The sequence below is a fragment of the Dermacentor silvarum genome, unplaced genomic scaffold (assembly GCF_013339745.2).
Source record: "Dermacentor silvarum isolate Dsil-2018 unplaced genomic scaffold, BIME_Dsil_1.4 Seq1321, whole genome shotgun sequence".
NCBI lineage: Eukaryota > Metazoa > Arthropoda > Arachnida > Ixodida > Ixodidae > Dermacentor > Dermacentor silvarum.
The window spans coordinates 809-15,580 of record NW_023605705.1 but is presented as its reverse complement, the minus strand read 5'-3'; the positions used below and the strand labels follow the sequence as shown (position 1 = coordinate 15,580).

The 14,772-nt window shown below is 47.9% G+C and overlaps 1 protein-coding gene and 1 pseudogene across 1 annotated transcript; both read right to left on the bottom strand.

The window, feature by feature from the left end:
• Window positions 1-10,394: 10,394 nt before the first annotated feature.
• On the bottom strand, window positions 10,395-12,545 carry LOC125941722 (uncharacterized protein K02A2.6-like; annotated as a pseudogene).
• Window positions 12,540-13,764, bottom strand: LOC119434601 (uncharacterized). The gene is made up of 2 exons (XM_049659536.1): window positions 13,259-13,764; window positions 12,540-12,698 (listed from the first exon to the last, which is right to left on the bottom strand). The coding sequence occupies exons 1-2, from the start codon at window positions 13,648-13,650 to the stop codon at window positions 12,566-12,568; spliced, it is 525 nt and encodes a 174-aa protein (XP_049515493.1). The 5' UTR covers window positions 13,651-13,764; the 3' UTR covers window positions 12,540-12,565.
• Window positions 13,765-14,772: the final 1,008 nt, after the last annotated feature.

Below are 14,772 nucleotides of genomic sequence, written 5' to 3'. Positions count from 1 at the left end.
ATACATGCGGCACCTTGCTTCGCAGACATGACCATGTGTTGGTGTGAGCGAAGTTCGCTTCACCAGTACCCAAGCCTGACACACGCCCGAACAGTGTACGAGGGCGTCCGCAGAACGTTTTGAAGGGGGATGGGGCGGGGGGGGGGGGGGGGGGGCATTCGTTGGCGGTTAGGCACGTTACATAGGGGCAGGTGATGGTAGGTTAGCACCAAAAAAGGCACTTTTTGCGTTCTAAACTACGCACATGAAACAAAAATTACAAACAGCAAGTTAGTGCCGGGCTTGGAGAAGGAGCATTGGATTTTATTAAGGAACAAAGAATAAAACTTAATAAGCAAAATGCTAAAAGTTAGTATCACTTCGTAAAAAAAGAGGCATCAGTCTGGCTGCGTGCGGGTTCTCGACTCATGCGAACGGATCACCAGCACACAGCACAATATGTTCACCAACATGTATAACTGCAGTCAGTCAGTCTTCCTTGAATAGCAGCTGCAGACGCCTCGGGTTTTTCTGGGCAAATTACGTGATGACACGGGTGATGAAGTAATTCTTGCGCTTCGTTGCACGCTCTCGGTGCACACTCATCATACAAAGGCCGTCCAGCCTGTCAATTGTCATTGTTGGACGTAGCCAGATTGTCATTCTCTTCGTTATACCGAAGGAGCGTTCGACAGTGTAGGTGGTAACTGGCAAGACCAGAGCTACCTCAATGACTTTTTGCGACAGTGGGGGAGAATGTCTTGGCCTGAAGCAGAAGCTCGGAGTAAGTTATTTGTGAGGCGTTCCCAGTTTTGTTGCGCCACATCTCGTATCAAGAGATGTCCTATTCCTTGCAACTTTCAATGCAGTAAAAGCCTTGTAGTTCTTCAGCGAGGACAGCAAACTCAACAAGGCTCAAATACTTCATCTATGCTGGATGCAGCTGGAGAAGTTTGAAGCTCTTCACATTTATTTCAGAAAAGCGGCGAGCCAAAGAAGCAGCGAGAGAATACAAGTAGGGCAAAATATTGCCACACGGTAGTATTCCTCCGGCGACTGAATCCCCTAGTTGTTTCGGTGGGCCTGACGAGAGACTTACCTTGGTACAGATATCGATTGGCTGTCTCACTTGCTGTTTTCATGATGTCAGAGAACTGCTCTTGGCGTTAGTCCAGCGGCCGCGATAAATATTCCGCAATTCAGAGATGTGGTCGTGTACTGAATGGAAGTCTATGGATACACTTTGCAGAAGGTTCGTAACCGGTTCCAGCCGTGTGCTGTACTTCGCTATAATGTACAAGCAGACGACGAAAGATGAGCTTGTTGTTGCACAGTAAAGGACATGAACTCGTTGCCTATAGTTGCAGCGTTCGGGGATAATTCCATTGACGCCAGCTCCTCGAGTGCTTCGACTATGGCCGCGTAATGCTGAGAGAAGATCCTAATTGACTTGTATTTTGCAGACCATCTTGTCTCACACAGCATCGGAATGTTGGGCACCAATTGCCTTCGGAGCACGCTCTCACGGAAGACGTTTATGGTTTGTTTAATGATTCCTATTGTGTTTCGAATTTCTGAGACCTCATTCAAATCATTGATCCCGAGATTTAGTTTGTGACTTGCGCAGTGGAATATTAAGTGGCTTTGGAAGCTCTTTTTGTATTATTGTGTTCATTACTCCAGCTTTTTTTTTTTTTGAGCCATTGTAGAGCATCCAACGTACCCCTGTCTAACGAGGTTCGAAAGAATCAGCCCGGCATCCGTTAAAAACTTCAAGATGGTAGCGGCGATGCAAGCGGCGTTCAGTTGCTCCAGCTCTACAAATTCCACAAAATGCTCTCGGACGCAGACATCGGTTCCTGCCTTGTCAATGAAGTGAATGACTATAAACATTTGCTCTGTTCGTGTAATATCTGCAGTTTCGTCCACAAGCACTGTGTTAGCTTCGGCCACTATTTTCACTCTCAGGATGTCGCCACATATTGTGATGATCCCGTCATCGTGGACTCGGACCGAAGTATACGTAGTTAGCACTGCCAGCAGAAGAAGCCAAGTGTTCCTGATCGAGCATCGCCAGCTTGTACCCGAAAATCAAGGAGGTCATTGAAGGCTCCACTGTCAGACTGCTTTCCGCCGAATTGGCAAATCATGCGTTGCGCAAAATATAATGGTGGAAATATGGGAAATAGTTTCTCGCGATTTCTTTCAACTTGCTCGTGCAGTTCGCTGTTCACCTGCTTGCCTGTCATCACATCCATAAAGTTCTGCGAGGCTGCCATTGCCTCCTGGTACCATTGGAATTTTTACGTAGTCCCTGCACGCCTTGTGCATTTTTTTTTGTAGTTACTGAAAGTGCGCACGGTGAAACTACCTTGAGTACCCCGGTGAACATTTGGAGTAAAAGTGACGGGCAGAAACGACAAAGGGCATGCACCTTCGCTGAGTACGCAAGCCAAGGGGCGTAATCTGCCTGCCAGTGGTAGCGAAAAATCATCTTGTCAGGTGTTACATCTTTCTTCAAGTCGTGTATAACATTTGGCGACCATGGGTTAGTAAGAAGGCGTAACTGCAAACAGCCCGGGATGCCCTTGTGATTAGTTTTGCCTAGAAACTCTCCTAAGTCATATTCTTGAGGTAATTAGTCGTTTTCTTGCTATTGTCATCGCAATTAATTCCCAAGCAAGTAGAAGGGGAAAGAACATGGTTTGCTACGTCACGGGAGCTCACTGTCGGTGGAGGCCCTTCCATGGAGTCGACGACATCAGCTACTGTCCTCTAATGAAAGTTTGCATCACTGGTCAAATGATACAACGTTGTCACATGTCACACTGGAATACTCGGCTAGGCAGCTGAATAACACTCCGTCAGACACCCACTGACGCTTGAAGAAGCACCGAATGTCCATCATTTGGGACTGCTCAAGTCAGAGCTAGCTAGGGAGTTTCTCGTGGTTGATAGAGTTAGAAAAATATGCGCACATTGATTGGAACTTGGAAAGACAATTAAGCACGCACGTTGAAAACACAAAAATGGCTACATTTAGAAGGAAAGATTATTTGCAAGCTAAAATACACGCTCACAATTTCATACAATATCGCTGGATCTCGCTCGTCAACCGCACACACACACTGCTTGCCGCTCGTCGCTCTCTCATCCACTGTCCTGGTTGTGCTCAGCTCCGTTGACAGCCCCCAGGCTCTTAAAAACACTACACTGAATCACACAAACACACACAGAGACGCGCACACGTGCAGGGGCTTACTTTCCAAGAAATTCGTGTTACGAATAAACTTTGAGCTGTCGGCCGAAAAGCCACGTGAAAGAAAGAGAAATGTGCAGACCGGCCACGTGCACGGTATTGATGGATGGAGCTTCTGACAGCTCGCGCATGTGCACCTATGGGGTTCTCTGAATCAAGGGACCTTTTGAATCGCAGAACTCCGTCACGGACTTCAAGTGTGAGGTATGGCGCGATTGACGTTTGGCTTCACGGAAGGTGTCCCGTGTCCATGCGAGGTGTCCCGTGACTGGAACCAACCGGTTCCATCCCGATCTGTTGGCCATAACACGCCACTGCAGCCGTGTAGATGACAGTGCGGCTTTCTGCATGTTTGCATTGTTTACATTCAACTGAAGCGCTTGACTCTCGTTCTCATATACAGAAAACGAAGCAAGGTATACAATGTTACGTGTAAACTCTTAGTGTAATAAAAAAGCGTATTTAATTAACTATCCTATTCAGATAGATAACCATGCACCAAACTTGCTTTCGGTTGCATTTACCTGGGACCAAATAACTATGTGGTGCCATCTTAATCTCGAAATAGATCGCATACTAAGGATACTGCTGGCCTCTCTGACTTTCAAGCAGTACAAGCTTTTTGAGGAGCGGTTTTATAGGCTTGGGTGGTGGGGTGGTCAACATTTCGGCAAGGAGAGTCTACAAAGAGATGTGAAGCGATGGGAGGGTGTTACACTGTCCCTGCTAAGCGTAGCGGTCAAGGTTTTTCTCAAATGTAGCCGGCAAATTCAGCACAATTCGTTGGCGGGCTAGTTGGTGCGAATCCATAATTACTTGTTTAGCGCAAAAACAACGGCTTGTCCTGTCGTCTTTCACGTGTCCGTTGTTTTTGCGCTAAACAAGTAATTATAGCCGGCAAAACTCAAGTTGTCGTGATAAGAGTGCATAAATGTCTTTGAGTTCAGAAAAAGAAGATGCCAGACTTTTCTCTCAGAATTGTTCACTATCTTCAATAGCCAGCACAGGCAGTCTTTCTTTCACTGCCGTCACATGACCGGCAAGATCAGTCCGAGTGTGTAACGTGCAAAGTTGGCTCGCAATCCTGAAGGGCGTTTCAATCAGATATGCGGTGCTTGAGTGTGCTAATCAAGCTGTGCAGCTTTTTGCCAATGCGCAAAAATATACATAATTCCAGGCCCCTTCTGCACCCCCTCCGAACACCTTTGACACCGTAGCACATAGGCGGAAAGTTTGCATTTTTCCGGGGGGGGGGGGGGGGGGCTGGGGCCCAACCAGCTTTACGAAACCTGCTCTCATATATATATATATATATATATATATATATATATATATATATATATATATATATACCAATTTTATATTTCTAGCTTTATGGCGAAAGCAATTATATCGACACTTCAGGCAAATTGTCGCGGTTGTCGTCGCCGTGATGTTCCGCATTAAATCCAAAAGCCATATCCATGAGCGACCCAAACCCTGTGGGTGCGGGAAAAAGCACGTAACATTGGGCCGAAAAGAATGGCGGCTTGATGGGCATTATTTCCCACGCGCCCAATATTCGGGTTAGTTGTAGGTCACGTAATCAAACGCGAATGGGAAGGAGATCACGCGCCTTCCCCTTTAGCCCTGCCGTAACTGTGAATGACTGTGCGCGGCTGACGCTTATGGGACCCACGTGCCATATCTAATTGTTGGTAATCATTGGTGGGTGCAATGATAAATGGCGACCAGGGATGGCTGCTAACTTCATACGTGCTGTCTTCCTTGCCGGGCTGTCTTTCTGCGCCCCTCGTGTTGCAGGGCTAGGAGCAGAGGTCATCGCAGATCTCACAGAGGCCGTCAGTAGTGGACATAAAAATAGGCAGATAATGATGATGAATCTAATTTTCAGAGTTGCGGTGAATCGCGCGGCCGTACGAACCATTCGCCTCCGCTATCGGCGTTCTTCACAATGCTTGCGTTGTGAAAGCGAGTGCTCGAGGTCATTCAGTGAGGTATTAACAGGTTTACATGGTCCGTGCTTAGGTGAATGTTTACTACAATTTATATGGCCACTGTAACTAACGTATAGACTCGTGTAAGGGCCACACTTTTCTGTCCCGATTTTGACGAGCCTTTCATGGGACCGGGCCATTTGACCTCATTTTTCAAACTACGAGTATGAAATCCGCCGTAAACCTCCGCGATCGCCTCCTCTCGACATCCAGTAGCGACGCGCAAAAGTATGCTGCGCGCAACAAATCATTATTGAGCCCGATCAGAATCAGCGCACGGAACGCAATTCCTTCTCGGTTGGATGTAATTTTTTTTTAAATATTGGCGGTCAAGTTATGGGTGCGATCCTTAGACGGATTTATACGGTAAGAATCTTCCTTCGTCTTCTACTTCGCTATCACTAATACTGCTTCGCCTTCCGGCCAAACTACACTCTTATTTTTTTTAGTACTTTGAGTCCGAGTATAAGCGCTGCTGCGCATGACTTCTAGACTTCTATTCATCCTGATTTTGAGTGAATCCGGCTTGGCATCATTTCGGTTACTGAGTGAATTCTATATACAAGGTGTTTCAGCGAACAGTTTCCAAAATTTTTAAAGGTGGCCTGAGGCAGATAGTACAATTCTAGTTCATGAGCTCGTCTACTCGAAGAGGCGGGCATTATTTGCACAAAAGAATTAAAATCTATAATCGACTAAATAACAAAATTAAGCAATTAAGTTTTAGCTAATTACATTATGGTCCATGTTGCAATTTACAAATTCTAGCCGCGGAGTGCGGATCCACTTTGAACTAAACCTCAGGCTGACACCATTATGGTATGGTATGATAAATCTTTATTACGGTCCCTCAGAACGCGCATCAGCAAGTAGCGGGCCGCTCTCGCGTCGGTACAGAAAGGCCGAGCTCTCTGCTGCGTCGCGTGACCGATGGACACCAGTGTCGAGATATTAATTCTCTAACTTTACGGAGAAATACATTGGCGTGCCAGTCACTTTCTCAACAAAGCGTCGTTTTATGCATCAAAGCACAAAAGTATAAAAAAACAAATTATGGGATTTTACGTGCCAAAACCACGATCTGATTATGAGGGCTCCAATAACATAGCCTCCGACAACGTCCCCCCCCCCCCCCCCATGAGCTCGGGTGGGGGGGGGGGGGGGGGCGGACGTTGTCGCTGCCTATGGCGTAGCAGACAACACGACACCACACCTGCAGGCGTCACTGCACCTGCGCCGCTTTCCTTCGATGCACGGGGGGTGCGACTGTTTTCACAACAAATCCGTGCAGGGGCGGGGCCTCGCCTCGATGACATGTCACCATTTTCTTTTTTTTCTTCCTCTATGTTTGGCGGCGTTGGAACGAAGAACACGCTGGGCTGTTGGTGACTAGGCACAACTGCGGCTGCTGTTAAGGGCTCGATGCTATTCCTAAATAAACGCATCACTGTTTTGATGATCCAAATATAATCTCACTATCAGGGAGGGAGCAGTCAACCTGACTGGAACAGTATTTTTTATTTGGGGTGTTGCTACGCTGCGTTCCGCAACACCCCAACGACCGCGGCTTCCGGTGTGGCACCGGGGCACAACCGACAGCGCCGCCAACCAGAGAGGAAAAAAAAGAAATGGTGATACCAAGAAAATAAAATAAAATTATTGTCGAGGTGGGATTCGAGCCCGCGTACCTCCGGTCCCTAGGCGAGCGTCGTAAGCACTAGGCCATACAGCCACTTTTTTTTAACATGGTGTTTATTACAATGAATGAAATGTTGTGCGCTTACGCAGCATGCATTCATGCGAACCACATGATTGCGTTCGAGCGTCGTCGTCTTCTTCGGAAAAAAAGAAAAAGAAAAGGGTATTACGTCATCGAGGCGAGGCCCCACCCCTACCCGGATTTGTTGTGAAAACAGTCGCACTCCACGGGCCGATGCACGGCGGTGTTGACTGGCACTCCTCAGAGCGGAGCCACATGCTCACGTGTTGACGAGCCTCTATACCCGTGACGTAAGTTGCAGGAGACTTCATTTATTAGAAAACGTTCATCCTTTATTTATTTAATGGTTGGGGTGGTTTGTTTCGACAGTCTGTTACTTATTATTTACATTCCTGACATTCATGTTGTTCTGAATCATGTAGTTAAGTATTTGAACCAGAAATCTGTCAGCAGGGCCGGACATGGGGTCTAGACGAGCACCGTGTATAGTAAGTGCTTTTCTCCAGCCACCGCGTAGCCTTTTTTTAAATAAAGTGGTTGGCAACACTGTGCCGTTGTCACCTGCGTTGCCATATATTTTTGGCGCACATCGCTAAACTGAGAAAGACAAAAAAGGTCGCAAATTTGCGTTGCATCTTGCGTAAATGTCACAAAATTTTCGCTAAAACTGTCGTGTCAATTTAAATGATGAAGTCGGTGTCGGACACTATACATTAAGCTAACATGGCGTAAATCACCTACCGAAGCGTTTCACGTTTGTCCAGCGTCTGTGCAGGTGAGGAATAAACAGTAAACGTACAGGCAGCGTGTATAGGGCTTTTAATTTACTAATATATACTATATCCATAACAATAAAGGAGGCAAGCTGAAAATTTTCGGTCACCTTCATATGGCAAGGTTGCAAATCCCGGACGATTAAAAGAACAGGGATATTCTAACTTTCCTATAGCATGAAACTTGAGGAACTTGGATCTTAACACCTATACATTTTTTGTTGTTCCCGGCGCTCGCAAAAGGAGAATAGACTTCTTCAACATGCGGTTGGTCGAGGCGAACTGCGTGATCTTTATGTAGGTCAATTACTGCACTTCCGCCCCCTGATCCACCTGATAGCTGTATGCAGTTTGATTTGTCCAAAAGCCGTGAGAAACGAAAGCGCTGCGTTCAGATTCGTGTGAACGAGTCCCGTCACTCTATGCACGTCCATGCACCTGCGGCTTCAAAATACCAAAGTACACTTTACTGCCATTATTTCTGGCAGATGATTTACTGCTATGGTTGTGAACGTTCACCAATCGAACTTGTTTAATGAAACTGCAGAACCTGCAGTGTTAATACCTATTCAGACCGGTTTTCTTAAGAAAAAAGACGGCAGATACCACACCCTGCGGGAATCGATGTTATGCGAAGCAGTATGCGGAAGGCCTACCTATTTAACGCAGCGACCATGAGAGCACCAAGACGTAGGCGGCTGTTTCATGACCTACATTACACGCATGTCATGACATGACCTATCATTTATGTCCGAACCCATTTCAGTGGTTTTTGAGTGTTAATCTTCTTTCGCTGAGTCATTGTAATTTTTGCTGAGTCATGGTCGTGACTATGACTTCTACCATCATCCTTTAGTGCTTCCTTTACTTAGTACCCATGTCCGAACCCATTTCAGTGGTTTTTCAGTGTTATCTTTTTCGCTGAGTCATTGCCATTTTTTCTGAGTCGTGGTCATTATTAAGTCACTATTATGTTGTACTAGCATTATCGTTACTATCATAAATAACCATTCTTGCACCCATTACTATCATTACTTCTCGATTCTTTGCCACTTTTCTTTTTTTTACCCGTGAGAGCATCAATACGTAGGCTGCTGTTTCATGACCTACATGACACACATGTCATGACCTATCATTTATGTTCGTCACAGACTCTTGTCATATATTATGCCAATTTTTGTACATACAAAGTTAACGGAATGACCGTGAGAGCACCAAGACGTAGGCGGCTAGATAGATACTCTCAAAATGGCAAATGTCCGCTAAGAAATGCTTCGCATTAAAAAAAAAAAAAGGAAATTAGTTGTGGCTTAGGTCGGCTATGCCAGGATATACGTAGCGTGAGCTAAGTCGGCCACATCGTTCAGAACTGGTAGACCTGGTGGCATGGGCGGGTAAGGATACCCATTGGTAACTCTAACGAGTGGAATCTTCTGCTTAACGAGAAAGTTCTTGCACGTTGTACAAACCCGCGCCACGGTTTCACCCCACTGAGGCGGCGCCGCTAAACTCAACGTTTCACGCATGACACTACTTACCGACGTCAAGTCTTTCATGTGCCACAGTCTTTCACACACGTCGCACACATATCCAAACGGATTGTTTACGAAGTCTTTCCCGAAGGTCCAAGTCGCACTGGCGCTTTCGCTAAGTTTCATCGTATAGTCAGTCAATCGGCGAGCCTTGACGTCATCGACGGCGTCTTGTTGTTGCTGCTGCTGAGATGGTCGGGTCCGTCGCTCAACCTCCTGGCGACGTCGCTTTGCTAGACGTTCCTCCCTTTGCTCCGGTGTCTGCGCAGCACGTTTATCCTTCTTCTGGTCGTTCTTCCTACGCTCAACCGCTCATTGCCAGGCAACTACTTCGGGATCCGGTTAGTTAAGCTTCTCCGCTATTCTGCGCCACTGAGCAGCACTTTCGCTCTCCTTCTCCATGGCTATACGACACTCGCAAACCCCCAGCGCAAACGATCAAACACCTAGCGCACACGTCGGGCAAACGCCCGGCGCACCAGCTGTGCACCGTGTGACGTCACTGCTCCTCGCGCATGCGCAGCGCGGCTCTCCGGGAGCCACGCGAAACTGCTCAACCTCGGCCAGTGTAGCTCACGCTACAAAAAGTTTTTGTGAGCGCAATGTGAAGCCTGTAAAGACCACCATGCTATGAAGCACGGCTACGATGTGAACACCACTCATGATCATGATCACAGAGCCTACGTGCCGTGTAGCCCATTTGGGCTACTTACTTGGAGTTGTTCGCTAATAAAGTGAGTCTCAGAAAGCCATTTCTTAAGCATTTTTTCTAACCTCGAAGTCGTTAAAGTGTCGCCAATACTTTGTCAGATCGCTAAAAAGTCACCGGCCACTAAACTCGGAAATTTGTCGCTAAACAGACATGAAAGTCACTAAATGGCAACAGTTGATTCATCACCTAGAGTAAAGTCTCCATTGATCCGAACTTTCGGAAAGGTTTTTCTGCTGTAGCATTAGTTGATACTATTTCATTGATAACATTTGGCGAAAAACACATATGACCACTCATCCCACTTTAAACTTAACATCTCCTTGATCCCTAAATGCTGTCCACTTTGTTTTCTGTGAAATCCTGTAGGATAAGCCCTGTTGTAGCTCGGGAACAAGAAGGCAGCTGTGACACGCTTCGTGGCGAACAGTTTAATCTGATAAGCCAGCATCTTGCTTGGCAATATATACGCACAAGTTGCGGTGCGTCAGTAGTGACGTCACCGCGCTTTGTCCTTTTATTAGATACAGCATTCCTTCTCCCTTATTTTCTTTAATATCCATATCTTTCAGGCTGTCGCCGAACCCTTGTGCTTCGGCGTGGCAGAGGTTCAGGAGGTTGTTCTTCAGCGGCGGTAGAATCTGTAGCTTCCGAAGTTGGTTCCTGGACCTCGGTAGGAGTTTCCTCTGTTTCTTCAGGGGTCGCCGGACCAGGTTGCGCTAGAGGTGCGCCAGTGATGCGCACTGTTCTGGGTAGAGTAAGAGGAGTACTTGTATCAACAATGTCATCAGCATGCATGAATCGCTCCTGGCCTTCCACCTTGACTATGTAAGTTGCAACGCTGACACGGCGAACAATCGTTCCTTCTAACCAGTGCGGGCCGCCTGGTCGGATACCTCTCACCTGGACTCGTTCTCCTGCATCAAATTCCCTCCAATTCTTTTTCTGTCCCTTGTCTTGATCTCTAGATGGAGTAGGCTCTGACCGCTTGGCTAATTCAGGGTGCAAAATGCTGAGACGCGTCCGCGGTGCCCAAGACAGGAAACTCTGTGCAGGAGTCTTACCAGTCGTGGAGCATGGCGTGTTGCGGTATGTGAAGAGGAACTGGTCCAGCCGGTGTTGAATGGTTCGGGCTTGCCCCGAGCGCCTCTCGTCTCGCAGTTGGCGTACCAAGTTCTTCTTTACCGTCTGGACGAGCCTCTCTGCTGCCCCATTCGAAGCCGGATGGTACGGAGGTGTCTTGACGTGTTGCACAGCATTGGATTTGAGGAAAACTGCAAATTCGTCAGACACAAATTGAGGACCATTATCTGTCACAATCTGTTCGGGAAGCCCAAACGCTGCAAAAATGGTGCGAAGCTTTTCTACAGTCTTCGACGCCGTGGTCGATTTCATGTGTATAACATCGACCCAATTAGAATGGGCATCGACAAGCACCAAAAACCAGTCTTGTTTGTAGTATGCAAAGTCTAGGTGCACTCGTTGCCACCGTCTGGCGGGCCTTCCCCATGACATAAGGGGTATGGCGGGTGCAGCGTTTTGGCTGAGCTGGCAAGTTGAACAGCGTCAAACTGTTTCTTCGACCAGCTCATTCAACTTCGGCCACCACACGTGACTTCTTGATAGCATTTTCATGCGAGTGGTACCAGGGTGCCCTTCGTGCAAAAGCTGTAGCACTTCTGGCTGCAAAGATTCGGGAATAACTACTCTAGTGCCCCAGGTTATGCAACCAGAGTCTAGAGACAGCTCATTTCGCCGGACAAAATAGGGTGCAATGTCAACATCTGAATGTCTTTCAGGCCAGCCATTCAAAACGAAAAGTTTCACTTTAGACAACGTGCGGTCTTTCTCAGTTTCCGCTTGAATCTTGCTTGCTGAAAGCGGTACTGCTTCAACAGCGGAGAAAAACAGAACGTAGTCGCTCTTGTCTGCTTCATTCGGAAGCGGCAATCGTGATAACGCGTCAGCGTTAGCCACTTGCGCACCCTTTCTCCAAGTCCACTTGTACTGATAAGCCGCCAGTAACAGCATCCAACGTCGCATGCGCGCGGCAGCCATCTGTGGAATTGGCTTTGTCTGGCCAAACAGGCTAGCTAGTGGAAGGTGATCGGAATAAATCGTGAACTCACGCCCATAAATGTATTTATGAAAGCGCTTTACTCCAAACACCACGGCCAACGCCTCCTTCTCGATATGCGCGTAGCCTTTCTCGGCGCTGCTTAGCGTGCGCGACGCGTATGCTATCGGCTTCTCTTGGCCGCAAACAACATGAAATAAAACTGCTCCAACCCCATAAGGGGATGCGTCGCAAACCAGACCTAGTGGTTTTTTAGGGTCATAGAAGGTTAGTACTGAATCCTGAGTGAGCATTTTCTCGCTTTTCTGAAATGCCCTTTCAGTCTCCTCCGACCATGCCCAAGGTTCCTCTTTTTGAAGAAGTTGGTATAGCGGCCTTAGTTCCGATGACATGTTCGGCATGAACCGGGAATAAAATGTCAACATGCCAAGATAGGCCTTTAGTTCTGTGCAATTTTTCGGCGTTGGAGCCTTTCTAATTGCTTCCACCTTTTCAAGGCAAGGGTTCACGCCTGTCTCATCAATGACGTGGCCCAGATACCTTACGGACTTCACAAAAAATTTGCACTTTTCGTGCCTTACTTTGACGTCGTGCTTCTCGAAGCGCTGCAGGACTGCTTCTACACGTGCCAGGCATTCGTTGTAGTCGGCACCTGTGATAAGCACATCGTCAAGGTAACAAACTACTCCCCACAATCCCTTCAGCAACTCGTCCATGATTGCTTGGAATACTGCTGGTGCACTGGAAATGCCGTAGGGCATTCGAACATATTGGAATAAGCCAATGTGTGTATTTATAGTCAACAAGGGCCGCGAGTCAGGGTGCAGCTCAATTTGCTGGTACGCTGACGACAAGTCCAAAACGGTAAACACTTTGCCTCCTGCTAGGACCGCGAACATGTCTTCAACCGTTGGCAGCGGGTAGTGATCAGTTTTAACGCAGGGATTTACTGTCACTTTATAGTCTCCACAAAGACGCACTTTGTTCCCTGGTTTTTCGACTACCACCAACGGCGTGGCCCAGTCACTTTGCGTTACACCCACCAGTACCCCATCAGCTTGTAGGCTATCTAGCTCTTCTTTAACTCGCTCCCTTATGGCATATGGTACTGGACGTGCCTTGCAGAACACTGGCAAGCTACCTTCTTTTAAGGAAAGTTTCGCTTGAAAGCCCTTTATCAGTCCTAACCCAGGAGTGAAAACACTGGCATACCTTTTCACAAGGTTGTCAGCCGTAAGCTCCGCTTGCACCGTGTGAATGCCATTCAAGTCGACGTCTAGGTTCTCAATCCAATCGCGTCCAAGTAGCGCTGGCTTGTTTCCTGGCACCACAACTACTGGTAGAATTTTGCGCTGTCCGTTGTACTCGACCGGAACCTCGGCTTGCCCCTTCACTTCCAGCGGTGCTCCTCCGTAAGTCTTCAGCTTAACCGTAGACGGTGTGAGCGGGGGAGGATTCACTAGCTGCTTCCATAGGTCTTCCGATATCAGAGAAACAGCGGCTCCTGTGTCTACTTGCATCTGCACGCGCTTCCTTCCGAGCATAAGTTCTACCTGATACGGCTGCTTCGCAAGGCCGGCGTGATGTACGGCGTAGAGCATCATCTCATTATCTTCTTGCTGGTCGGCAACGGCGTGAATTTTTCCCGCACCCGGCGGGCGTTGTCCGCATACTCGAGCCAAGTGACCCGTGCGTTTGCAGCTGTAGCACCTTGCTTTCCGATAGCGACAAGAACTAGCGTCATGCTCTTGCCCGCAGCGGTGACACTTTGTCTTGGTTGCCTCGTATTGCTTGCCTGGCTTGCCCGCAAATGCCGCTTTCCTGCCTGTCTTCCTTATCGCATGGACATCGGCTTCCGTTCCACTGCCAGGTCGAAACCCCCTCGACTCCTGTTCCGCCATTTCAACGCTTTTAGGAAAGTCGCAAGCAGATTCAAACGACAGCTCCTTCTTTTTTAGTAGACCCGTCTGAATGGCAGGGTTTCGCAGTCCAGCGACGAACCGGTCGCGTAGTGCGTCGTCAAGGAATGTGCCGTACTTGCATTTAGCGGCCAAGTGCTTCAGTGCAACTGCAAACGTCGCTACTGTCTCACCTTCCGCTTGGTACCGCCTGTTGAATCTGAATCGCTCTGCGATGATTCGGCTTGCAGGCTCGTAATGGTCACTCAGTACCTTGACCAGGTCTTCGAAACTCTTCTCCGCAGGGGTCGCCGGTAGAAGCAAATCCTTGAGCGTCTTGTACGCATTCTTGCCAATGGCCGTTATGAAGGCCGACTTCTTAAGCTTCTCCTCTTGTACGTTGGCTACTTCGCAGTAGTGCTCGAATCTTTCCACGTACGAAGCAAAGTCTTCATCGCCGTCCTCCAGGAATGCGTCGAATTCCCACATCTTGGCCATGCCGTGCTGTGCCCTGCCTCAGTTCTTCACGGGATCCGCCCCTTCCCATCGTAGATTCGTTTCAGCATCCTCGTCGCCAGTTGTTGTAGCTCGGGAACAAGAAGGCAGCTGTGACACGTTTCGTGGCGAACAGTTTAATCTGATAAGCCAGCATCTTGCTTGGCAATATATACGCACAAGTTGCGGTGCGTCAGTAGTGACGTCACCGCGCTTTGTCCTTTTATTAGATACAGCAAGCCCTATGACATGGATGGCCACCTTGATGGTGACACCGATCAGTGATCACCATAAGCAACAGCTGATCAGCCTATGTGAGCGAGGCGAACGATC